The following is a 27039-nucleotide window of genomic DNA, read 5'->3' as shown; positions in this document are numbered from 1 at the left end:
GTAACATTTATTAATAACATTTTTAAGGCGATAACTTAAAGAGTCATAAGGAAGGGGGCAGTTGTCAGTAAACATACAATGAAAAGGTAGTAAGATTTTTCTATTAAAGTATGACTAACAAGGCTTTTAACAGTGTTTAGCTCAACCAAATTTAATATTAAAAACATTCAAAATTGCTAGAAGTGTTGCAATCAGTTCTATTGAACTTATAAAAACCTCATTTCAGTAGTCAATACTAACCTACTATTTATATAAAATTTTAAACTCCATTCATCATTTTTGTAAACAAAGCACCTAAGCATTTGAAAGGAAAAAAAGTTAGTTTACATCCCATTAAATGGCAACACGTGTGTGAAACCTCAGGCATGATTAGGCATGGAGTATCATTAGGCACAGAACAAGACAGAGCTTCCACAGCCAGCTGCTGAATACACTTATGTTGCCAAAGTTTTTTATTTATACTAATTCCATTATCACTTATAGCTGAAAATTTAATAAATCCTCCATGTGGAAGATTTCAAAGAGACAAAGAAGTCATCTTACATAGATTTGTGAAGCTTCTGAGGGCTTTCAATTGTACATGATTTTGAATGAGTTATGACTTCTTTATCTGCTTCAGGAATTTCCAGAAACTTCTTCAAAACCACTGAACTTTGGCAGATACTGGGCTTGTCAAAGAGCATAACACATCAGAAGACACATTTTCAGTCTGCTATTAAAACACTGAGGTATGCTTTAATTTATTATGAAATGCCAGTTAAATAAAACAGAAGATGACCACTGTATTCTGAGGCTGTCAGTTCAAGCTCGAGTCAAGGGGGGGAATTACTGACATACAAAAACTGCTTGTAATTTCTGTTTTCTTAGGGAAGCTGCAAACAAGGTGAATTATCTTACCCGTATCAACTGGCACCACACTCAATCTCTGTGAATGGCAACAACTGATATCCAGGCTGTCCTTTGTCTGCTCCTGACTCTTGCAAACAAAACTTTAAACTTGATATAAATTAGGTAAATTTGCAGTTAGCCTTTGTTAACTGCCAATACAGATTTTCAATTGTCTTAATTAGCACACTTCCAAAGTAAATCTAGCTCAACTAGATTTAATCAGGGTAAATTTTCCTGAGCTGACATGCCCCAAACCGACTAGAAATGTCCAGAGGTGACCTTCAAACAAAGGAGGCACTGCAGGAAAGCCTCCATTGCCACTGCCCAGCATGTGCTTACTCAGTTGTTTTCTCCAGGGTTCTTGAACTTGTATTTGCTATAGGAATGACATTCATTTAAAGAATAGGAAAAATGTTTTAACAACTACCTGACATGAGCACTAAGTGAACTCAGTGGTCTCCCCTTGTTGCCTTCTCCAGTTTTCTTTGGTGTCAAGTGTTAGCATTACAGCTATACGAATTTTCTATGCCTAATCCCCTCAATTTGCAGTTTCCTGAAAAAAGACCAGGTGTCAAACAAACTCAAACTCTTCTAAATGCAAATTAATGATTTAAACTACTTATCCTTTTTCCAAGTCTTCAAAAGCAGAAACAACTTAAGATTAAACAAGTTAAACACATGCATTGCCTTAGCTAACACTAGTACTACTAGCACTATTCAAACCTGTTTTGTCTATCAATTGCAAAGAATTTTCAAAAATACTTTTAAAAAAAGTATGGTGCAGATGCAAAAGGTAAAAAAAAAATCAACAAAAAACCCTGTCCTGTTTTCCCCTATCCCTCTGAACTGATCCACAGCCAAATGAAGACCACAAACACACACCTACTCTCAACAGGTGAGAGAACCAGGCCAGTGTTAACATTTTATCCCATCCCTTAAAATAGCACCTTCTGAGCAAAAAACCTCTTGCCTTCCACACCATCTTATCTGTCAGCTATTCCAGGAGCTGCACAGAAGTATTCAGGATTATGTTTAAGTACCTCCCCTCTTTTATTATTTTTAAATGCTTGGACATGTATATAATCCAAAGACTTGCATCAAAGCTTAACAATTTTCACAATTAAGGCATAAGCCAGTGATACAATGAGGGGAGTGGGGAGGATGAGTTCACAACCCCACACTCAATTTGCCCTGTTATTTATTTTATGGCTCACAATGTACATCAACATACACACTGTTTACTGAATTACTTGTAGTTATGGAACTATAGTTTCATTCTTCAGTTGCTATAGTTACATTACTGTCCAACTTTGCATTCAAAATCTGGAAAGAAAATGTACAAAGAGTACTTTATTTTTTTTTCAAAGAAACCTAACTAGTCTTAATCAAAACTTTAAAAGAACATTTCACTTATGATGATATGGGCAAGCAACTCTTATAAAAATATACTGTATAGAAACACGGTTGGAAAATTGCATAGAAAATATCCTTTTATTTAAATTGAAATAAGGCACAGTTTTACTAGCTATGGTTTGGCTGTAAAAATGCAACTCTATTTTGATTACTTTTATGTTATTAACAGTATTTTCCATAAAAATATAGGTGCAGGAATAAAAAACCCTTTTACACAGAGTGGGAAACACTCTATTGTAAAATTTCACCAAATTTACTGTAATTCAGCTGTCAAAAATTCAAATGCTATTTTAAATCAGGATATCCCACATCTTATTGTCCTCCAGGCTGTTCAGTGGCTGATGCTGTGCTTTCTTCATTTCCTGTGTAATCCAGGTGTTCCATCATCTAAAAAAGGAAAAAAAAAAAGGAAAAGAGATGGCTCTTTATAAAGAAATACTGCTTTACCCCATTGATCTAAAGTATTTGTTAGCTAACAGAAATATAATTAAACACATGTTAGAGTGCATTTCAGCAGCATACATTTAGGAGGTCTTCTATAGATCAGAAAAGTATTTAAGCCAAATAATCAAAGCTGTATTAGCTAATGCTTTCCACTGCAAAAGAAGTCCCCAACCAAGGACCCAAGTCCTCTACAAGAAAATGAACTTGTGAGTCAGAAGTATATCAATTATTAAATACAGAGAACAAAAAACAATTGGGGTTAAGCAAATTTTTCAAAGATATGGTTTGCAAAACTAGAAGTAGACTCTAGGATCTTACCTGACATTCACAAAATTTAATTCAAGCAATAGCTTGAACAGAAAAGACTAACTTTCTTTTTTCATGGCTGTAAAGCTTACCTATATTACACTTAGTCAAAACTAACTGTAGTGTCACATTTCTCTGTAAATTTTCCTTTTATTTCAGAAAGGACAAAGGAAATGGAACTAAAGTCCTGCATGAGGAGAGAATCCAAACAAGATTATTAAATAGACTGATTCTACTTGGCATTGATGTAACTGATTGGATTGCCTGAATAATTCAAAACAAATCTGTAGCTGTCCTGACTAAAAAGCAGCCTGTTTCCCTATTCACTGTTGTACTGCTGGAGGCAATGAAGGTTCTGGTTTTTCTCCTGGGACAAGGCATCGAATGAATCACAGAGGTAATACACACATTTGTTAGTGTGACAAACTGAGCCCATCAGTTTGAGTGCTTCAGAATTGAGCATAATTAACAAGGGGCCAAGAACTGGACAGTTTGGATAGCTGACAGCCAGAGACAGAAGACACAGAAGTAGTACAACTAAGGCTGAAAAAAAAAAATGTGCCAAGGAGCTCATATGCCCAGAGTGGCAGGATTATTAGGATGAGAGATAATGTTTTAAGCATCAAAAAGTAGAAAACCATCCTTATGTTCTTCCATAGTGGCATGTCCTGCCTGTCTTTCTGTGCAACAGCTGCTCACTGTGTGGGTTCTGATCTAAGGTGGGCAGATTTCCACACAATTATTTTCTTGTCTTACTAGCACCTGCTCAGAATCGTTGCCAGGACAAAGCCAGGCTCAGACACTGCTGTGTTGTACACACTTAAGTGTGGTATAATTCTATGTACAGTGTAAAAAGACTTGTTCCATTAACTTTTCTCTTCTCCTCTAGTTATGACCCAGCTCTGTGCCATTCCTTCTTTTATGCCACCAGAATTTTGTTTTGTGGAAAGTACACAAACATACCTTATCAAAAGCACTTTTGCTTAAATAAGCTGTTTCACAGTCCAGCCACACCAGCATGCTGTGCAGTAAACCAAGATGACAGTTCCAAAAAAGAAGTCAGTGGGATTGGGGAAAGTTTAGGAGAGCCCAGTGGCCACAATATCCATCTAAGACCAGAAAAGGCCTTTCACAACCCTCCCTTCATGTCCCAGAATAATGACAGTAAGAACTGAGGCAGGCACCAGTCTTGCCAATAGACTTAAGGACTGAGTTAGAGCAGCAGCAGCACTCAGTCCAGCAGTGAATGCCCAGCTCTTGTGCTAATGACAATCTTGCATTTACTTCAGTATATCCAGATTTTTCCTCTACACTGACCAAAAATCCACATCAAAAGTCACCAAAATCAAAACACTCCCTACAATTACAGAACTCAAACCATCCCTTTGAATGAGGATTAAAGTATTCATTTCCAGGATAAAACAAGAACAACCTCTCCCCACAGTACCATATTACATCAAGTCATGCCATGTATCTCCCCTCAGCCTAGGGAGGATCGTCTAATGGCTGGCATAGAGAAAGTAAGTTTGCTAGGCATTTTTGTACAGTCTTTTCCTATGCAAAAAGATGCTTCTAGAAATAAGAGTTAAAAGTACTTGCAATAATTCAGTGTATTCCAAAGTCAAAAATTCTTCTGGTAATCCTACAATACAAAGCAGTAAATAATGTTCTTTTTTTTTTGTACAAATGCTGGAGATAGCACCTGTATTTAAATTTTTAAGCCTCCAGCCCACAACTTCAAGCTGGGGACAACTGGTGCCTCTCTAAAAGTATAAGGTGGCATTTAAGCAGCTTTGTCCACAAAGGTATCTCCACTGTGGATTCTCTCAGGACAGCCCCCCTGCCCCCAAAGCCTCCGCAGAAGCTGCAGGAATCTTTACAATAACCAGCTGCAGGAATCTTTACAATAACCAGCTGCAGAATGGAGGGACCTGGCTACAATCCTGGGCACAGCTGCTGTTTTAAGCTAAGAACAAGACAATCTGACTGTACATTGTGGAGAGCTCATGAACATCTCTGAAGTGGAGGAGACTTAGAAGCTTTGCTCTCACATCTGAATTTCTGACAGTTTTTAAGGAGGAGGTGTTAAGACAGCTTTGTAACAAAACCATTTTTGTTTAACCTATCTACTAACATGGTGAATCATTAAAAACTAAAACCAGCAAACTCACCCCAAAAAAAACACCACTTCCACAGAGTAGAAATGGCAGTACAAATATCTCCCTGTAAGAGCACACAGTATGCACACCTATGCACACAGTTGCTTGCAAGATTCATGGCAATAATGTTGCATTCATGGAATTCTTAACAACTCCCAGTTATGATGAATTTGCAAGAATCTAAAAATGTGATTATAAAACTTACTAAATAGCAGGTGCATGCTGTATAACATGCCAGTGACAAATCTGTTGATTTATTACTTCAAAGAGAGATAAGAAGTGCTAAACACTTCAAACTGACAAACTCCAACAAGTTTCAAGACTACTCCATGTAGAAGACTTCAAAGTTGCCTTAGGCCACTAGATTTTCCATGATTTTGCTAAAATTATTTCATTGACTGTACTGATACAAAAAAAAAATAGTATTCTAAAATTAAATCAATAACTGGAAAATAAGTATGAAATTAATTTATCATGAAAGCATTCATGAGGAGCAATCCAGAAACCTAGATAAACCTTTATTTTACACTTCACAGCAGCAACACTGCCAGTTAGATGGCAGGAAAGTAAGTACATTACTCTTCCAAGAAATCTCTGCACTTCAGTGAATAGTTAAAATGTTTGCTGTGCAGCAACTCTTTACAGCTCAAGACTACACCATAAGAGAGCCACACTGAGCATAACTAGAATTTAAGACTGCATCATTATGCAGAAACAGAAATTACCTCAGCTATGAATTATGGGACCTCAGAGCTATCTTGGGGAGTCAAGTATTTGTCATACGTATAAAGCAGAAACTTAAAAAGTGATTTTAACCAACCTATCCAAGAACTGGAGTGTGCACAGCAGGACAGAAGAATTCTAAGTTATAAAAATAGTCTGGCCATCTGCTTTTAATTTGCACTCAACCCCTACCACTTCCTAATATCATCTTTGGTTTATATTATTAAGGCTTTTTAATGAGACTTAAATTGTTAAAGTACTCTTTCTTAGAAGAAAGGAGTTAATGAGAAAAGTACTTTTTATTTGAGAACTTAAGACACAGACAGAGTTCACCAGCTCAAATTGTCTTCAGAGCAGACACCCTACACTTTATAAATAGATGTATAACTCCAGCAACTATAATTCAAGATTATATTTAAATGCTTAAATTCCACGAGAAGCTGAAATTTGAAAGCTCGCACTGCCCTCTGCAAGCTGTGTGGACAGCAAAAATAAATGCCATCAGTGTTAGCAGTCAAGAGCTGCTGCCAAGAAAGGTCAAAGCTCGCTGCAGCCCAGACGTGCTGCAGCAGAGAGCCGGCCCCAGCCCCTGCTCCCCAGCCCAGGGACAGACAGGACAGCAAGAAGGACACTGTGGAGCAGGAGCGTGACACAGGGCTGCAGACATGATTGCTAAAGGCAAACTTATAATGCTCAGCGTTGTAACACAAGACAACAAAATTGTTGTTTAGCACTAAGCAGGTTTTCACATCTATGTCGTGACACAGAAAAATCAGGTGAAGGACTGCAATAGAGGTAACAGAAGAGGAACTAACACCAACTGCAAATATTTGGAACTAACACCAACTGCAAATAGTCCTAGGGTTTGGGAAGCTGGAGAGTAGAGAAGCAAACAAAGCCTGCCTTCAGGCTTAGGAATCACAGCTTCATTGCTACTCAATATTATGTTTTCCTGCACTCCTTTAAAAAAGAAAAACCCCAGAAGACCTAAGTGTGACCCCTATTCACACCTAAGAGTGACTACAGATTTGTATCTTGTCTTCAGTTCTACCCTCTTCTATCAAGTAATTTATACAAAATTAAGAGGTAGATGCAAAAAAGACTGAAAAGAGGAAGCAGAAGTGGAAAAAGAAGAAAAAAGGAACTGTAAGACAATTAATAAAGTTGCATTAAAAGAAGGCCATAATCACACCTTGTAGCAAAGGCGTCCTGGAGGAGTCCGATACCTAAATAAAATTCATTCCATTATTAAAATCATATACAACAAAACCCACAAAAAAATCAGAAAAACCCCAAAATCCAAAAACGTACCTAATGGACTATTATTATGAAGTTTAGTCACCTCATGCACTCTACATGCTCTTCTACCCCTATTCTTAGGACACTTTGCCCTAACAACTCTGCAAGGTTTTTCTGTTCCCATGAGGGTAAAGCAAACCTCTACACAAGACTGGCCACCCTTGTCAACAGAGCAGCTCTGCCTGAGCCTCAATCATTGCTGTAGCAAAAAAATTGTCTTCTGACACCTTTCCATATCTTTCCTCCTCAAAGTGAGCACTGAAAGCTGAGGATTTCAACCCTGGAGCTGTGTGGGTTGGGGCTGCTTGGGGTTTTGTTTGTTTGCCTGGATTTTTTTGCATGTTTGTAAGTTCAGTAAGGACAGTTCAAAATACGGTTTTAGATAAGAAGGACAACATACGAGAAAGATCAACCCTGCAGCTTTTCAAGAGTGACACTTGAATAACACTCTCTGGAAACAAAAAATTAATATAAAAATATTCTTCAGAAAGTTACAAAAAAATAGAAGTTAGTACAGTTACACAGAGCTCAACTGCAGGCTCAGTTACAGACAAGTCTAACTCAGAGATGGTGGAGTGGGAGATTGAAATTAACATTTTAAATTGTGCTAGAAATGAAGTCATCTAACTCAAAACAAGCTGAAGTTCAGAGTAGCTTTAATCCTTCAAGAAACCAGTTGAAAGGACATGAAATAACTACTATGGCAACATAATTATTTCAAGTATGAGTCTTGCTACAAGAAGTACAAGAAATTTTTGTTGCTAAGGAGACTTGCCAAATTTACTTAGGCCAATCTTACTCAGAACTCAAGTGAGGAAAATAAATTGCAAAGTGTTTTCCCCACAACAAACCCAGAGTTACTGGGCTTCATAAATGTGACTTTGCTCTTCTAAAATAAACAAACAGTCACCAATTTATATATAAATGCACAGTAAACCAAATTCATTCTGACCTACAGAGGGTTTCTATTCACTGGACCTATGAAAGGAGGAGTTGATTTTGTAAACAAAAAGACAGGGTATTTAGTTAAAGCTGAAAATCTGAGTAATTTCACACCCAGGCCAACGTCCAGCTGAAGCAGGTGTAGTGTATTAGATCAACAAAAGGTAGCATTTTGCTGGTAATACTATAGGAGCTGGTGCCTGTAGTTTTACAGGAATTACTCTTGACTTCCACTGATCCACTTAAATTTTCCAATCCTGAAAAAAGCAGGAGCTGCTTCTATCCACCATGAACTTGACACCCACCTTTTCCCATCCAAGCTCCAAGTTCAACATGCCCTAGATATAGGTGATGGTAAATTCAAACAATACTGAACTTAGGTCTCAAGCAAAACACAAAATAATCTCTGCTCTGTCTGATGATAAATGCCAGCTCACAAGGGTTACTGGCACACCCAGTTACTACAGCAAGTCACATCAAGGAAAACGTGCACATGTCAACAGGTGAGAGTTTAAAAACTGCAATTCCTGGGTAGTGTTAGACATAACCAAGGGGTAATACAGAATACCCAAGGCAGGGTGCCCACAGTGCGTGCTGTGATAGGAAACAGTTACAGAACCCAGCTATTTTGTTCCTGAATGCTCCATAGAATCCTGATAGGCCATCAGCGATCCAGGGAAAGTTTCTGAAGTTCTAGTTGATCCCCAATTTTTTGGGACTGTCTCTAATACAGAACTAGTGCAGTTTGGAATCTGCACGCTTAGTTCAGTGACTCATGTTATACCACATCAAGATGATAGATGGGGAATGTTAAAATACAAGAAAACATTTCAAAGTAAATAGAACAAATTACTTTTCCTCCCTGAGGACTGAAGCAGCTATTTCATCTCCCTTGAGCTTTGTTCTGCCATGTCAACCACTAGAGTAAGATTTTCTAAGAGTAAAGACTACTTTTCCTTATTAGTTCCAGAAGATCACAGGAAAACTTGCAAAAACTGGGTTGCAGGTGATCTATCACCAAGTTCTCAGAGAAGCATATACTCAAAGAAATTAACAACAGAATAAAGAGAATACTCCAGGCCTCCAGCCTACCTGGTAATTGCTTCCTTTCCAAAACTTCTTCATCTCTTTGCGCCTCCAGGCAACGAGGGAGCTCGTGATGAGTGTACACGGTACAAGATAGAGCAGGGCAGGCTGCCCCATCTTCATCAGTGCCAAAACAATGAAAGTCAGCACCATGCCAACAGCATAAGCTATAAAAAGACATTCATACATACACAATCAGGAACAGGAGAATTTTCAGATTAGGTTAATCATTTAGTAAGACAATTTCTTTTTAAGCAATATTTTCCCTGTTAATATAACTGAAGAGACACAATAAGTTGCTCTATATCTGCAAGATTTCTCAAAGCAACTCACTGCCATAAAGAATAGTCACCTTAAGTACAAGTAGTCACACTAAAAAGAGTTTCTACAGAGATTCTTGAAAACATTAAACCCTACATGAAGAAAACCATCTAGATCTGCCATTTAAAAAAAGCTACTATGAAGATCAACCATGCTGAAATATCACAATTTACCTATTGTACAGGAAATGTAGTATATAGAAGATGATCTTGTTTGAACATCAAATCTTCGACAATAGGCAACCAGAAGCCCTTGAAGGGAAAATAATTAAAAAAGGAAAAGGATTAATGAAATGTTTAGTCATGATTTTTTTTTCTTCCCAATTTTCCAAATAAAAGCAGCATTACAGAATTTATAGTAAGCCTTCCCATTATGATATTTTATCTTCTTCCAACATCTTTTCTGTAAAGGCAAGAACCAGTCTAAGAAATCCTACAGTAAATGTAGAAAAAAACATAATGGAAACATGAGCCAACCAAGCTTGGAATTAGAGGTTTGGGGTTTTCAAGCAACCTAATTACATTGTGCTATTTTCAGCTTTCTAATACAGAAGTGTAACAACCTATGTTTAATTTCTTCAATAGGATTCTAATGCTCACACTTAACATTCAGCAATTTTGCCTGCACATTCTTGATTAAAGTAATTTGCTCAAGACTCCAGTTATGGCCAAATTCAGTTCTTCTGAGGAAGATGGAAAAACTTGGCAAAATATTTTACATTACCTCACCTCTAATTACATAGTCTACGATATGAAAATCCTACGAAGTCACAGAATATTTGCTTTCTGAGATTTTAATGATAATTAGCTAATACGGACACCTGGATTTACCTACGGGATTTGCATTTACTCAATCCAGTCCAACAGAAAATAAAAAACCTTTCACTATTTAATTATTCTATAACATAGTGAGCTTTCTTCTACTATGGCTTTTGTTGTATTCTGCACTGACTGATCAAGGCAAACTGCTGCACTTGATTCAGTAATTACCCTGTGAATAAACTCTGCAATTCAGCTAAGAATAAAACCCAAAATATTTATTCATAAGTTAGTTACCAAAACCATTTGCTCACCTGGGACAATGATGTCTCCAAAACCCAACAATGAAAAGGGCAAGTCACAGAGCGTTGATGCAGAGTGTTCAAGTCTAGGCACTCTAATAACCACGGGTAACTGGAAAACATTATTGCAGAAGCCACATAAATCTCATCTAAAGCATTCTGGTGTTCTGGATATTTTTGGTTGCTTGAATTAATAAACAGTTTAAATATAATTAATTTATCGTTAATGCAGACTTCAAAATAGGTAGAACCTGAAGTAAAAACCAGAAACCAACACAGAAAGTAGATAAAGCTTAAGCCAACTGGTAAGCTGGAATTTCAAATTTACAAATAATATGCACACACAAAAAAAAAGTTAAAACCGTATTTAACCATGTAACAGGAGTAACAAATCTTGATTATTAACCTAACTATAGAATACTGATCAATGATATCCAGGCCCTAAAGAGAAATTTGGACAGTAAGGTTTTCCCCAAAAGAACAGTCTTTTCAGAGGAAATAATTTAAAAATCCAGTATCTGAAATACAATCCTTACTTTCTCATGGGGAGCTGAGCGTTCAGTAGGGACTTCCACCAAGTTTCCATCACTCTAGGATCAAACCCAAGTCAACAGGCATTTAATACTTATAAGAAAATAGCAGAAGCTGGCTATATTTTGTGAGAAAGTTATGCTGAAAAGCACACTATGAATTAGCTACACAGAGTCAGTACTTTAATGCTGCACATATTACAATGACTGTTCATACCTTTTCACTGTTTCCAAAGGGACCAGCTGCAACTTCAACCATTATACTTGCCCCATTCTGAAATTAAAGTTATTTTTCAAAAGTCAGTGGTTTAATGAACCAAAACTTCCATACTACATTGACAAAAACTGCTTGTACCTCCACTTACAATTCAGGATTGGAAAAATCCTGAATATCAAAGGGAATGCCCTGGTATTGTACAGGATTATACTGCATTGTTTGACAATAAAAACTTGTAGTCCAGCCTAAAATAATGTTAAAAAACCCCAAACAACAAGTCCACTAGATGTAGCTGGAATTTTAGATAAAAACATGTCAGCTTTTTCTGCCATGAGCTTTCTACTTCAAAATAAAAGCAAGCTAACACTTGCACACAGCTCATACCACACTGCAAGTGATCACTGCAGGAAGTACTAGAGCATATTTCAATAAATGGTTGTTTAAAGCAAAAGAAGGACAAAAACTGGAGGGCAGTAATTTCTCACGATCACACTGTCCCTCACACTAAGTGGGGATGGTTTATTTTTGAGCATGTGATTGCCATCAAAATTTAGGCCACTGTTGTCTTACATGGGAAAAAATGGAAATCAGCTTTTCCACCTTGAGAACACTGCACACACTGACCTGTCAAACAAAAATATTCTCCCAATGACCAGACATTTTTGTTCTTACAGTAAATTCACAGACATACCTTTGTGATAAATGGTGTTATGAAGACAAAAAACACATCATATAGAAGGAGGAGGCCTAGAAGTATTACACAGGACTGGCAAAAAAAAAAGAAGAAAATATTACTGCGGGTTTTGAAGTATCACACAGCTAGATTCTGATACCATTGCAGTACCATGTGTTTTGATCTGGCACAACATTTAGAACAGGATTAGTTTCTTTTAATAATCATTAAAAATGGTAAATATTACGTTTTTAATATATATTTCTTGCATATTGAAAACCTACTTCCTGACAGTAAACTTGCAGATTCATGGCAGTCGAATATTATTTTAAGGCAAGCAACTTACAGTACCTTAAAGTTGGGCATTTTCAGTGTTTTAATGAAGTTTAGGCAGAAAGCAACTCCCAAAATATCTTGCAAAATCCAAGCCCACCTAAAAAAAAAACCCATAACATTTTTACAGGTTGTTCAAACTGCTGCTGGAATCTATTTTTTTTCTGGAAATAGCAAGGAAAATTTCTCAGAAAGGAAGAAATTAATTAGTTTTTCAGAATTACTGCTACCAAAACCACAAAAGTCCTCGTTTCAAGATGGTCAGTTTATACCAGCCTCTGATCATAAACAGGTAACTGTGCTGGTAATGGCTGGGATAGAGTACATTTCCTTCACAATAGCTGGTAAGGGCTATGTTTTGGATTTGTGCTGGAAACAGTGTTGGTAACATAGAGATGTTGTAGCTACTGCTGAGCAGAGCTATTCCCTGTGCTATTCTGCACCTCTTTTCTTCTGTGGCAATCATTAGCAATCGAGCTAGTTCTTCCTCATCTTCATAGTTTTTTATAACTTCAAATTACCACACAGCTCATTTGCATTGCTTTGTTCTCTATTACTCCCATGCTTGTTAAGCTTCAAAATACTTTCATGACTTTTTTTGAAATTGGTACTGGAGTTTAGAAGGGTGCTGCACTCCAGGATTAGTTGTATGCAGGGAAGTTCATTAACACCAATTATTCACCTTACTCTCAAGACAGAATGCACCACTTACCTGTCTTCATTTCGAAATACTGCCCAGACAACAGCTGCTGCTATGCAGAATATAGCAAGGAAAATAAGCCTCACTTCAATGGTTTTGTTGGAACATGTAATCCTAAAAGAAAATAATTAAAAGAGAAGGCCTGCAACAGCCAAGACACATGCCTGTGCTATCACACATCCTTCAGCTTGAGATGTTCTCAACCCAACTCCTCTGCTGCCTGTAGCACAGTACTTGCTCCAAACAGGATCAAATGTGCAGGATCCTCCCCTTACAGAGCTCCTTGATGAACAAAATAAGGACACATGACAGAAGAACCAGAGTTTTGTAAAACCAAGCTCAGACAGCCAACCAGAGCTTTTCAAATTTTATTACAGAATGCTTTCAAATAAAGGTAACGTAGCAAATCTACAGCTATTTTAACTGTTGATTATGCTACGGATACCTTTAATATTTATTAAAGCAGCTTGTAATTTTCTTTTGTAACTATCCCACACACTAAAACCATACAGGAAACAATTCATCAAACTGTTCTTGTATTTTCATGCTGTCTTGAGTAGCAACCAGAATATACCCAGAGGAAAACTGTCATTTTTAATAAGTGAAAAGGCACACAATACCTGCACTGCCCAAATGGGATCTCTCCTATCAATGCTGCAAGACAGTTGTACAGGCTCATCGCAGATGCCAGGCAGAAGACTGATATTATAACATAAACTAAATCAAAACATTGAAGACAGGAATCAGTGCCAAAAAATAGAAAACAGCAAATAAACACAATAACATACATGTGATATTTTGTGTTCAGGAGGTGTCTGACCGCACTGGGTGATGTGGTTTAAGGGTTACAGTGACAGTACTGAGTAGACAGTTGGACTGGATGATCTTCAATGCTCTCTCAACTTTGAGGATTCTGTGATTCTCTGGTATAAACTGCTAACAGTTAGAGCAGTGTTCAACAGTCATGGGAGACCATAGTCAGCTGAGTATAGAAAATGCTGAATTCTGAGTGTCTCTGCCATGACAAAGCTCTCATCAAGCAAAAACTTGACTCAGAGGTGTCAGAATTCCTTCTAGACAGATGCTCACCAAAAAACTAAAACCAAACACCAAACCCCAACTAGCAAATAATGCTCCCATCAAGCAAACTCTTAACATTACTAGGTTGTCACTGCTGTCCTCCCAAGAATGTTGACATAAATAATTTTTTTTGCTCATCATTAGTCACCTCTCTTGCACATGACTTCATTCAAAACAAGCACTGTCAAGGCAGTCTGTGAAAGACAGCTGAAGAAACCTTTCCTTTAAGTAGCAACTGCATCCTTTCAACCCTCAACTCATGCATGGAGAGAATAATTTAAAAAGTTATATTCATTTTAGTTTAGAAATCTAGCTTTTTAGACTTAAACACTTCATAATATCATGTAGAAAAGTAAGTCAAATGAGATTATTCATTGTTTCTTACCTAACCATTTGTAGAAGAAATAAAGTAAGACCAGCATGACACAACAGATGACAACAAACAAGATAACTGTTACAGGGGTGAAAGTAACATTTTCTTCCTTTTTCCATCGTGTTTCTCTCTCCCCTGGACTTGCTACTGCTTTCAGATTCTCACTGTTTTAAGAAAACAAACACATTTACTTCAAATGAGATTATGAAAATGTTTTGCTATGACCAGAATTGACAGTTATAGAACATTTAGTCTGACAAGGTTTCAGTTTAGTCCTTCATACTATCATTAGACTTAAACCCAGATAAAACTGTATGGTTCTTGTTTGAATATCCCTCCATTTTTTAATGAAGATAAGCACTTCCAACCTAGCACAGATCACAAGGAAAAGATTCTTAACTGTGCTCCTTTCCAATGGTGCGGTAATTGCCAACTTTAGGGGAGCATCCCCAACCAAAACTCTGACCCATGTGAAGAAAAGTAGTACTACACTCTTAAACTGCTTTTCGGGATGCACACACTGAGCTCTGTTAGTGCATCACCTCTGATTAGAAAATTTATTGGGCTAAATGTAGACAATCTGATAAATATGCCTACAATAAATCAAAACCATAGGTATTGCACACTCTTAAAACTTCATCTAGACATTAAGTGTCTGCCAAACCCATTCACATTAGAGAATGAAACCTGCCAAGTACTAGCTCTTTTACTCTTACACCTCATAATTACAGAGTAAGTGAAAGAGAGGTGGTATAATTGGGGATTTTTCACTAGGAGTAAGATTCCCGTGCATACATACTCCATATTTATACCTCGCCATGCAAAATAAGGAGACTTAAATTGCTGTGTTTGTTCTTTGAGCAGAGAGTCCTTCTACTCTTTAGTACAGACCTGGTGCAAATTGCCCATCAGATAGTGTGTTCCTGAGGAATCCCAGGACCTATCTGCCAAATGCTGAATTCAGCACTGAAACAGCTACCTTCAAAAGAGAGTAACCCACAGGAGCAAGGCACCTTGTTAGATGAATCACCTTCTCAGAAGACGTGCTTTGAATAAGCAGCTTTTTTTAAAAAAAAGCTTGCCCTAGATTTATGAAAGAGCACTTGAACTAGTTTAATAAATTACATCTAGGTATTTTTAATATGGGAGACAGCACCACATTTTGTTATTTTAGCATTCGGTACAGCCACACCCTGCAGCACTGCAGGTGAAAAAGAAGCATAATCAGATCCAACCTTTAAAAAAAGAAACATACACACCTCCCCTCCTTCTACTTCTTTAATCTCTTGAAAATAGCTAATTTGCATAACTGTGGGAAAAAGGAAGCTGTTGTTATCACATACAATCCTCTCCTTGTTGTGCTGGGGAGCAAAGCACCAGAACACCACTGAGACCCTGAAGGTAGCAACACACACTGGCCCATTTAGCACACACAGCCACCCAAGAAATACTGCAGAATAACAGCGTGCTCTCAAAGGCCAGCTGCAGCCAGTTTAACCCCAGACTAATAACAATTCTGTGCATAATAATTCTGCGCATCACTTAGAGCTGCACACCCCTCAAGGACAGAGCAGAAACCCCCAGTACCCCCAGTTTCCTCTGCCTTCGCCACATTGTGCATGGCCACCCCCTCTTCCCTGCACAGGGACTGCTGCTGCCTCCTTGTCCCTGCCCAGTCCTAGAGCTGTTGCTGCCCTGGTTCTGCTGCTCCACCAGATAAAACAAAAAGCTGAAGCAGATAAGCCAGGCTGGACTTTATCTGGAGCCAGCCAGACACCCAAACTGTGCTTCCCACTACTCCTAGAGACAGGAGTGCTGCACAGCCAGCTGGGATGGAGCAGCTGTACAGATCCCTACCCATGCAGACACTACATACAATATGTATTTACCTCCTGAATCACTGCACTTGAAAGTGTAACTAAAATACCTAATTTCTACTGTGGATATTGGAGAATTATAATGCTAGTTACAGAGTGTTTGGTTATTTGTCAAAATGTTAACTCGTGCCTCCTCCCAAGAGCTGCATTATCCCTCAGGAATTTTTACAATCTATGCTTGAGGTTCCTCAAAGACCTCTGGTGACTTTTCAGAGGTTACAGTGCTCAAACATTTAATGACAAAGCAGCTAATTGCACTTAGGCTCTCTAATTTTTTAACTACCAACCTAAAAGAAAATAGTTTCTCACTGATCATAGTGACAGCTTTCACAAGCTTTGCAGTCCATGTAATTTAAGCAGTTCCATTTAACCAACTTACAGTTCTGCTACTCCACTCCAGTAGCCTCCCAGTGCCACCGTAAACACAGCAATTAGGAAGATGACAACCATACTGTAGTCAAACTCTGGCAAAGGTGGTGAATACAGAGTCACATTAACTTCATTTCCAAGCACCTGAAATATAACATACATGTTGGTTCATAAGGGGAACAAAGAAATTATATTGCTTATTTTCCAACAAGATGTACATCATGATTTCCTACTCCTTATCTACACAATGCTGAGAGGAATTTTTCAACTCACCGCACAAGACATTTCATATGTCTGCCAAGAAACAATGCTTCCCATGCTGCCTTTCAGGGTGGTCAGGTTTGGAAACAAATCTATTACTGTGCAAATATAGAGATACCACAAGGGAAAATGGAACCTCTTTGCATTCTTCTCACACTTCTGAGAGGTTGTGCCTCTAGCCCAAATGCCTCCCCAAAATACACCAGGTGCTGTCAGTGCTGTCAAAGACATCTGCTCTGCACGAAAGCACATCTAACTCCATCACCTTGAAATACAACTCACAGTTCCACTGAAGTACCAGCAGATCTACCTCTGGCTCTCAAACCCACAGAACCCAGTTCAGAGCCTGACATGAGGCTTCAGACAGAACACCAGTGACAGCTCGAGGTGGCAGGAAGTTATTCACCAACAGCTTAACACAAACATGTGTTGAGATGGAGTCAAATGAAAAGAAAGCAATTTCACACTATTTTAAAAAATTAAGACCTAAGGAAAAAAACAATCAGCTGAAGTACACAAAAGAAAATGGGAGAGAACACTGAGACGTAACTGGTACTGAATTGTACAAAAATCCTGAAAGCAAAACCAAGGTGCTTCCATTTGACTGAAAGGTGAGATTTAAAAAACAAAGAAAGTATGACAATTTGACAGGAAATGGAAAGTAGCAGGGAAGACAAGTTTGCTGTTGCAGTCAAAGTAAGTCCAGACATCTAAAATAATTGTGCAGTGAGAAGAGACTTCAGAGATCCAGAAAAAAACCCCAGATTTGTTTACAGTCTGCATGTGAGATAAAAGCAACGGAGAGAAGAACATGCCAGACAGGTCTGGCTTCAGAAAGATCAAACTGGCACTAAAAAGACTGAACGGGAAGGCCAGTGGTAGAATGGAATACAGTGGCCATAGATAAAGAAAGCTGAATCATTTAAACATCTAAATTTTCTAATTACAGATAATAACCTTTCTGCAGGCTAAAGAAGTCAGAATCATTCCTTTTGCCTGAAGTTATGGAAGTTCAGAAAACAAGGAATAAAATTAAATTCTAGTGAAACACTGTGATTGTATGTTTGTGGAATGTGTATGGATTGTATTGAAGTGGAACATAACATTAAAGGGAAAAAACCCTATTCAAATTACAGCATCCTCTATGTAAAAAAAGCCAAACAAAGAAACAAACCACATACACACAAAAACCCAAACACACAACACCAAGAACAAAAAAAAAAGCCAAAACTCCTAAGAGGCTTATATATTTTTAATATTCAGTTCCAACATATCTTAATCCAGTTTTTCCTTGAAGGTTCATAAATCTTACAAAGTATAATTCACATTAGAATCTAGGGCAATTGTTTCCTTTTGTTCCCATTGTTCCTCTCTTCACTAAAAACTTCCTAAGTCTCAACTTCCACCACAGGGAACACTAGAATGAAACAGACTGCATCAGGTAACAAATCTGCAAGAGAGCTGTCCACTGACTAAAAGGTTTGTAACACTCTGCTGCTGCTATCAAAACTCTTAACAGACTTGGCTCTAATGGTGAAGGCTAACAGAGATGATTTACTTGTCAAGTAAAAAAAATGTTTATACAAACTACTTCCCTCAGACTGGTGCTGTCTCTCTCTTCTAAATAAAAGGAGGAAGCTGGAAGCTTTAAAGAGAGTTAAACAAGAAATGCAACTGTAGTTGGAAGTGTACAATGGCTGCTGGATTCCAAACAGCGCATATCATTCAAAATAACAGCTGTCAGTGACAGGACAGGAGGCTTTGGCAAAAAAACTAGAGCAGAACCAGGAAAGATCACTTGTAGTCTAGGCTGTGTTCCTCACTACTTTATGAAGGTAGTCTCATTCTAAGACAAAAATGAATTATTTGATTCAGTAGCAGTATGAGACATCACCTGGCACACCAATCTACAGCAGAGGTGCTTTGCTGAGTTACTCCAGTGTACAGAAGTGATTCCACATTGCAGCACTCCAAGCATAACTGGGCAATAAAGAAGTACAGAGAAGATCCAGACCTAACTTGCCCTAGTTCCCTTTCATGTTAGGAGGGCATCCTAAAATCACTCAAGCAAGCAAACAACACTTGTCTGACTGAAGAAACAAATCTGAAGACAGAGGACAGCCTGAACCCAGCTAGAGTACTTATTTATCAAGGCTGTGGCAGTCTGAAGACAGCACAAACCTTCGGTCATGCCAGTGCCTATCTGCAATGACGACAGCAAGCAGCCAAAGTCCTACCAATCAGGCAGTTTCAGCTTCCATACTTACCTAAGACAACCTCCCATGGCAGCTCTGAAGATTAAGAGCAGAAATGGTGAAGTGAGCTTGCAAATTCAATTCAAGAAGCTAAGACTACACAGTGCTAGCCTCTGCTATCCCCAGAAAAACACGTGCAACACAACTCCTGCTTAGCAAAACTATTCAACACTAAATAAAAACCCAAAACAACAATATAATAACAACAGAAAAAGCCACACTGATGAAAATATACTGTTTTCCTTAAAACCCTGTGCAATGTTTTGTTATCCTAATATTACATGCCAAGGAAAACAAACTCAAATACTCCCAAAACAAACTCCCCTGCCTATAAAGGGTAGGAGATAGCACAACTGCTGTATTTTAATAACATGCATTTGGCATCTCACCATCAACTCACCAGCAGAAACTCAAACTACACTGCCAAACCACTCTTCAGCTAATGCTGCCACATTATACAGGAGCTCAGCATCTGGCAGAGGCAAAAAACTCTCAGTCTTTCCTCAAGATCCAACCTGCCCAGGTGCTGCTTGCCTGAAAGCTCTGGTGCCAGCAGCTACAAGCTCAGCTGCTGTAGCTTCTGCACTAAAGAACAGCCCTGTCAGGCTACAGCTCTTCATGTGTGTCAGCACCTGCAGCTGTATCCAAGTCTACTGGAAGACAGCTTATCTTGTACAGCAGGAAACTTCCAAGGTTCCTCATCTCCAGTCAGGTATTGTGTTTCCCATTCTCAGTGTTCTAATCAATCAATCAATCAACCAACCAACTATTCTTTCTTGTTCACCTGATTAGGAAGACCAGTACTTTCACAGCTAAATGTCCATGCTCTGTTAGGAATGAAAGCAGCATCTAAGCACATTGAAATCAGGCAGACATCCAGACCTGACCTGAAATTAAACTATTTGTTCCAATTCCTAAGTTTATACAACCATAACATGCTGAAGTTCTGTTACTTACCAGCTGCATATCTACTACGTCATTATATCTTATAAGAGCAATTGGAAGAGTCACATCTTCAAAATCAGTCTTGTTATCTGAAATAGCAGACTAAAAGAGAAAGTGTAAGTAGTTAAGTATGTTGAGTCTATTTACAAAGTAGGTTAGATCCCTAAAAGAAGATTATTCTTTCAATTTCAGTGTATTTGTAGGAAGGTAAAATCCAAAAAGTTCATTCATCACCCTTTGCAAAGATTAAAAAAGATAGATGTATTTAAATCAAACCAGGTGATAATAACAACACATCTGGATTCATACTGCTGTTGTGTTTTTATAGTATTACAAGGGATAACCAAAACTGGTTTTAATCTCTACACTTCTAAAACAAGATGAACTTTTGGTGATAATCACACAAATTCATGAACTGTGCATATTTGTGCATACACTTTGCAGCTGCAATGGAGAACAAAAAAGCAATGAGATCTCACAAGACCTTTTTTGATTTCCAGTTTTGGATTACATTTCCCTAGCTTATTTTTATCACACATGTCTACAAAACAGTATCACCTAGGTTTACATGGAGTTCAGAATGCACTAAAATTAGGGAATGATAAAGACAAGTATTTGCATTCAGAAACATGTTTGAAGATACAAGGAACATTTAAAAATCCAGCTCTGTAGCTCCTCTAAGCTGGTTTAAGCCAGCACTGCACAGTCCAGGCAGCACAGCTCTGTGGGGAGGGTAAATGACTGTGCTGCAATCCCACCTGTGCTCAGGCTCCTCTGCTTTTGGGGCTTCTCTCAGCTGACCCTGCACAACACTGCATGGCACCAAAACACTACACTATTTCAGTACAGAAGAAAACTGTTTGTTGTAACTTACCAGCCTAGATTTACTGGCAATCAAAAGCATTTTAGCACCCAAGCTTTGTGCAATTCTTGCTTTCTCCAAGAAAGTGCAGTTTCCTCTCATCACTACAACTGCTTTGTCTTTCATTAAGCCAGAAGGAACTTCAGCTGAACTGCAGAGGACTGTAGAAGTCAGGTTTTCCAGTGTCCTGAAAGTCTGCAGAGAAAGAGGGAGAAAAGGAATGTGATTAAAGTAGGAAATTTGATATTACAAACAAATTAATTCAGATGATTACATTACTATGCTCTTTAACTGGAGATTTGCCAGGAAGAGGTGTAACAGAAAAGAATAATTCAGGAATATAAAATCACAGCAGCCATTTCTGCAGCCTGCAATAGTGAGGAACATTTAGAGCAGCATAAAGCTGAAATAATCTGGCTATTTCTAAGTGCAATTTCACAGTAGCTGGTATTGTAATTTAAATATAAGAAACTGATTACACAGAAAAATCACCTGTTTTCAAGACAATTAAACAGTACATCAAACTGATGAGCCAATATAAAAAAAGTTTCAGAAGTTTACCAATTTCTGTAAACAAATAAACAGAAATTTAACTCCCAAATACAGAACTTGGACATAAGGATAACATCCAAATGGAAAAAAATTAACAGGATAAAAAGAATACATAAACACATAAATTCAAAAACTAGTTCTGAGCACAGAGAGAGTATTCCCTTTGTAAGCTCTAGAAGCCATCTCTTTCAAGGATAGAAATGTTCACTACAGATTTTTTTTTGGGGTGATTTGGGAAGAAGGGGACAACATGAATCAAAACAGCAAATATTCAGTGTAGCACGTATTTAACTCAAAATTTTGAAGACCAGTTATAGTTGACTCAAATTCACACTGCATTCTAGTTTTCTTAGAGAGTATGACTACAAGCTACTTACAGCATTGTCCAAGGTTTTTGGAAGAGATACCCAATTGGAGTTGTAAATGATGCAGTAATCCTTAGTTACTGGAGGCACTCCACTTCCAGAGGCGTGCAGGATCCCCTCATCAGCAGCCACCTGCAAGAGATCACAGAGTTCTGAGTTCCACCAAGTTCAGAATATCAGTTATGCAAACATTCTTGAACTGTTAGGAGAAAAGAAATTCACTAAACTCATTATTTTACATAATAACTGATGCCATGAGAGATGGGAAGCTTGAGAGCAAGTTGGAAGTCTAATAAGAACCTAGTTACTATATAATGCTGCTTATCCTCTTTGCAAATACAGTGTATTTATGACACGTACAGTTCACGTAACCAAGCAGAATACTAGCAAGAAACCAAAGCAAATTACTTCAGATTCTCTATCTTGTGCCTTCCAAAAGTGTACAATTTTACATGGAGAGCAATTAGAAGAGCACATGGAAAGGAGGTGAAGTTCTAGAGTCTTCCTTCCTCACAGATTCTAAAATTTTCCCTACTAATAAAAGTAGGGGATTATATGTATTACATATATATATGTGTATGTATATGTATATAAATCATATGACAATTCCCCAAATTTTTTTGTCAAGTAACTTTAGTTACTTACAAGTAACTGTAAACACAAAGAGACTACAGTGTACCTTAAGAAGAATTTGTGTAGTCAAGGAAATACTGGTGTTTCTTAAGATTAGCGCCCCTCACATAATATGATTCCTTTTATTTACAAATACAGCTGAATTTTAAAACTTGTGATAATGTTAGGAATATATTCTTCTCCCTAAGCATAAATAAAGGTCAGGTATCTAAGTGGATAAATGAACAGACTAAAGATTAGATGCAGCTAGAGCTATAAAGCAGTGAAAAGAAATAAACATTATTTGCATCTCAAAGAAGTATCCCCGTAAAAAAACTGGAAGATGTTCTTACTTCAACTGTTTGTCTTGAAATTGACCTCAATAGCAAGAAGCATCATCAGAGTAAAAAGAAAATTTAAAAATCCTGCTGTAAATTTCAGATGTGTATAGAAAAACCACTAACATATTAAGCTAGAAGTAGGCAGGGGCATGGGGGAGAAGCCCAAACAGTTAGATAAACAATGCTAAGCATTAACAGTGCTAGAGAGGCATTTCTCCTCCAGCTAGATCTGTATTCTGCAGCAAGGGAGAACTGGAGAGAAAATAAAGGCATGTGACGATATTGTTTCAGACGTTTATGTCTGCCTGGTTTGAATAGCAAAACCCCTTCTTCAGAGGAATCCATTCTATTGTCCCCAGTGCATGAACATCTGCTGGGAGAACTGTGTCAAAGGGCCTGAGCACATTAACTGTTTAACACAGAACAGCTCTTCAGCTGTCAGCTGAAATCAATTGGCCCATGATTTATGATCAGCACAAAAATGATCAAGCTGCCCTCTTAAATGCATTCACCTAGAAGTACAAGCTAATGGTGAATTAAAAGCAGTAAAGACTTCTAACAGGTGCAAGCCCCAGAGGCTTACATCCATTAAAAGCTCTTTCTGCTTCACCAAATAGCGTAAGAAGTGTTTTCTGGGTTCCAGGAAATCAAGTGTTAATGCTACACAAGATAAATCCACCTAGAAGGAGTGATTACTTGCTTACATGATATGCATGTTCTGTTTGGCAAGCTTCCCTCCTCTGGGGATTAATCAGGGCACACAATTCATCCTCATCAGGTGGAGGGAGGCAGGACCTGAGCATGACGTGAGCCGCACCTATTCATGCTGAGCTCCAGAGACAACATTGAGAAGTTAAAAATTAAAAGAAACATTACATGATATGCCTCACTTGGAACATCTCCAACGAAATCCTCTTGCATCCAGCTAAAGTCCTGTTACTTTCTAATGGCTTCAGTGTCCTTTCACAACAGACAAGGGCTAGGTTTGGGTAGGTGGCCTTGCAGTCAGCTGTGCCACTGAATAAATCCTACTCTCAGTACACATACATTTCTCACCGAGCACATTTTCAATTTTGTTACTTAAGAACAAGACTAAATGTGTGATCACAGAAACACCTCTTGAAAAGATTAACCTGCTTCCCTAGGTTGATTTGTTCTGGCATAAAAGCATTCCCATGGAGAAGAGGCATGACAGTTGTCCTTACTTTGAGGGGCATCACCATCTCCTTTCCCTTCAGGTTCAGACAATTCCCAATAGCCCCTCACCTCCAAACAAATTCCTGCCTATTTCTGACAGGTAGTTCTCTCATCGTATTTCCTTCCCTTATCACCTTTAAATTTTTGTTGTATAATTCCTTATCTTTGATAGAGAAGAAGTCTCATTCTGTCTCTTAATCCCTAATTTTCCAAAGGTGTCCCTGTCACTGCAGGGATATAAGCTCAGGCTGACTGCTGAGCTTTGGAGTGTCCACTCAGTAACTCCACCACAGAGAATACAGAAAATCAGATGAACCAGGAGACACAGAGACCAAACCAAGCCTATGTTTACAACATCCATCACAATTAGTACCTAGATAAGACATACAGAAACTCAAAGGTACAGACTAGAGAGAAGGTAGTCTGTATGTAGCAAGTGACAACATAAAACCCACAGAAACATTAAAAGGCGGGGGGAAAATAGCCATGAACAGAACAACCATAATTTTGTTGTTCTGCCAGTGGCTGTATGACACACGCAAATCAGCCCTTCTCCCTCCCTCCAGGCATTGTGACCCAGGAGAACAGGAGCCCACACCCACAGACCAGCAGTGACCCTTCCCCAAACCCAACTCCCCACGCTGTTCATGTCAAGACATTGCTCCTGAGGCAGAATGACCTGGTCCACTGCCACAACTGCATCTGTAGAGCAAAGAAGGAGACAGGACAAGGCCTGGAGTCTTATAAGAGGGCAGAAGCCCCTTCCCTTGTCAGCAACAGCAAACCATTGAGGTAAAGGGCAAAGCCATTCTTCAGTAAACCCCAACACGCCAGTGACAGCTACGTGGGACTCAGGAAAAGCCAGGGAGACAAGTTACTACCCCCACAGGCATTCTCAAGGTACTAAGAGACTGTGTTGTGCACCTGTTGCTGAGCATATCCAGTGGTGACTTCCTACATAGGAAAGAAGTATTCGGCATCCTGTCTTACCAAAACAAGATAAATTCTGTTAAAATTAAGTTAAAAACAAACAAACAAACAAAACAAACAAACAACAAAACCATTTCGTGGAACAGCATTTAATGCATACATGTCCTTTATACTGCCTAGGCAGTTGATAGAGGTTTCTGGCTTCCCCATTTCACTACCCCATTTGGCAGAAGGTGGCCTGCCATATTTCCACGGCAATGTACACCTGTGGAGAGGGAGACGCTGATAATGTGTGCCACACCGAAACCAAAACTGAAGATGAACGAGACAAAAGTCAGGATACACACACACACGCACGCTAGGAGCTTCCCCCTTCCCCGCATCCAATTTTAAACACCATGTTTATACACGAAGGCACCCGTGAGATTTGTTATCTCAACTCCCACGGCGTGACCGAAGCTGGCCCGGCCCGTGCTCCCCGGGCCCGATGGGGGAACCGAGAGGCCTCGCCCGGGGCGCACCCAGGAGGCCCAAACCCCCCGGGCCACACTCCGGCCCGACCCCGAGGCGCTCGGGGGCAGGGGGAGCCCAGCCCAGCGCAGCCGAGCCGCGGGAGATGGGAGCTACGTGGGCCCTGCCCGCCGCGGCCGGCGCGCTCCCGGGAACGGGCCCGGGGGAGAAGACGGGCACAGGGAGCCCCTGGGCCGGCAGCGAACAGCAGCGACAGCAGCGCCATCCGCCAGCGCCGGCCCGAGTGGCGCCGCTCGGGCCCGGCCGGCGCGGCAGCGCGGCCCCGCGTCCGTCCTTACCAGCGGGAGCAGCAGGGCCCACAGCGCGGCCCACGGCAGCCCGGCCGCCCCCATCGTCCTCCGCCGGCTGATCGGGGAGGGGCCTCCCTGGGCTCGGGCTCCGCACGCCCCCGCGGAGCCTTTCACCGGCTCCCGGCGCGGCGCCACTTCCTCTTCCGTCCTGGGCGGCCGCCGCTGCCGGCCGGTCCCGGGACGCCGCGGGCACGGCGGGCGGGGCGGCGCTGCCGGCGGGGCGGCGCTGCGGGAGCCGGGCGGGCGCGGGGCTGCGCGTCCCCGCCCCCGGTGTCCGTGTGCCTCTGTGCCCGCAGTGCGTTCTTTCGCTGCGGTTCGCAGGGCTCCGTGGCTGTCAGCGGTATCCACCCAGCAGCTCCCAGTGTTGTAGGCACTGAGGGGCTCGCTGAAACTCCTCAGAGCCCTTACAAGTAAGAGGAAACGGCCGCGTTTGCCTCACGTCTCCCCACACAAAGCAACCCGAGTGTTTCGCCTCGCAGAGCCGTGGGGGAGAGGTGTGGTGAGGATAGCAGGGTGTCGTACGTGAGAGCAACGAGTATGAGAAACAGAACAGTGTGACCTATAACACAAGATTGAGGAAGTTGCGTTGTTTGCTCTTAAAAAACCAAAACAAACAAAAAACCCCAAAAAACCCCGAAAAAACAACAACCCCACAAGCGCATTTCAAAGATGTCTTCCAGGTTTCGAAAGTATTACAAGGGCTGTGATGCATCAGATGTAAGAACCAGCAGGGATTTCCAGGAAGGAGATGGGCTGAAACAGCTCCGTGATTTACCAGCGAAGGAAGTTGTTCAACATCCCTTTTTTCACTGGAGGTTTTCCAGCCCTGGTTCCGCGGTCCGCCCCCTGCCCCCTCCCGGGGCCTGCCCAAGAGCCAGCACAGCGAAGAGGAAGGGGTGAAGATAAGAAAGATTGTTGAAGGAAGAAGGGAATGTGGCTGTGACTGAAACGGCGGAGGTGTGAGGGAAAGGGAGATGCAAGAGTAGGAGAGTTGAGCTCAACTTCAGCATCAGTAAATCAAAGCCTTGAGTGAGTAACTCAGTTTTGAGTTGCTCACAAACGAAGTGTTTATTAGTTATTACAACTGAGGAAGGAGATTCCTGCA

The 27039-nt window shown here is 39.9% G+C and overlaps 1 protein-coding gene across 4 annotated transcripts; it reads right to left on the bottom strand.

The window, feature by feature from the left end:
* Positions 1-26145, bottom strand: SPPL2A (signal peptide peptidase like 2A). Of its 4 annotated transcripts, XM_030955258.1 has the most exons (17): positions 25923-26145; positions 22046-22165; positions 21129-21311; positions 20267-20356; positions 16804-16937; positions 14560-14711; positions 13715-13811; positions 13107-13208; positions 12413-12494; positions 12080-12154; positions 11389-11445; positions 11178-11231; positions 10654-10753; positions 9755-9832; positions 9267-9427; positions 7126-7159; positions 1-2688 (listed from the first exon to the last, which is right to left on the bottom strand). In XM_030955258.1, the coding sequence occupies exons 1-17, from the start codon at positions 25974-25976 to the stop codon at positions 2657-2659; spliced, it is 1605 nt and encodes a 534-aa protein (XP_030811118.1). In that variant the 5' UTR covers positions 25977-26145; the 3' UTR covers positions 1-2656. The 4 variants fall into 4 exon arrangements, with proteins under 4 accessions (XP_030811118.1, XP_030811117.1, XP_030811121.1 ...); XM_030955257.1 differs by lacking the exon at positions 7126-7159; XM_030955261.1 differs by lacking the exon at positions 11178-11231.
* Positions 26146-27039: the final 894 nt, after the last annotated feature.

Source organism: Camarhynchus parvulus, chromosome 10, assembly GCF_901933205.1.
Source record: "Camarhynchus parvulus chromosome 10, STF_HiC, whole genome shotgun sequence".
Lineage (NCBI taxonomy): Eukaryota > Metazoa > Chordata > Aves > Passeriformes > Thraupidae > Camarhynchus > Camarhynchus parvulus.
This window is presented reverse-complemented; position numbering and strand designations above follow the sequence as displayed.

Coding starts and splice junctions, on each gene's coding strand:
- SPPL2A (XM_030955257.1), bottom strand. CDS start 25,976: ATGGGGGCGGCCGGGCTGCCGTGGGCCGCGCTGTGGGCCCTGCTGCTC. Junction 20,357..21,128: donor TTGCCAGTAAATCTAGGCTG/GTAAGTTACAAC, acceptor TTTCTCTTTTAG/TCTGCTATTTCAGATAACAA. Junction 13,812..14,559: donor TTTCTTCTACAAATGGTTAG/GTAAGAAACAAT, acceptor GTTTTGATTTAG/TTTATGTTATAATATCAGTC.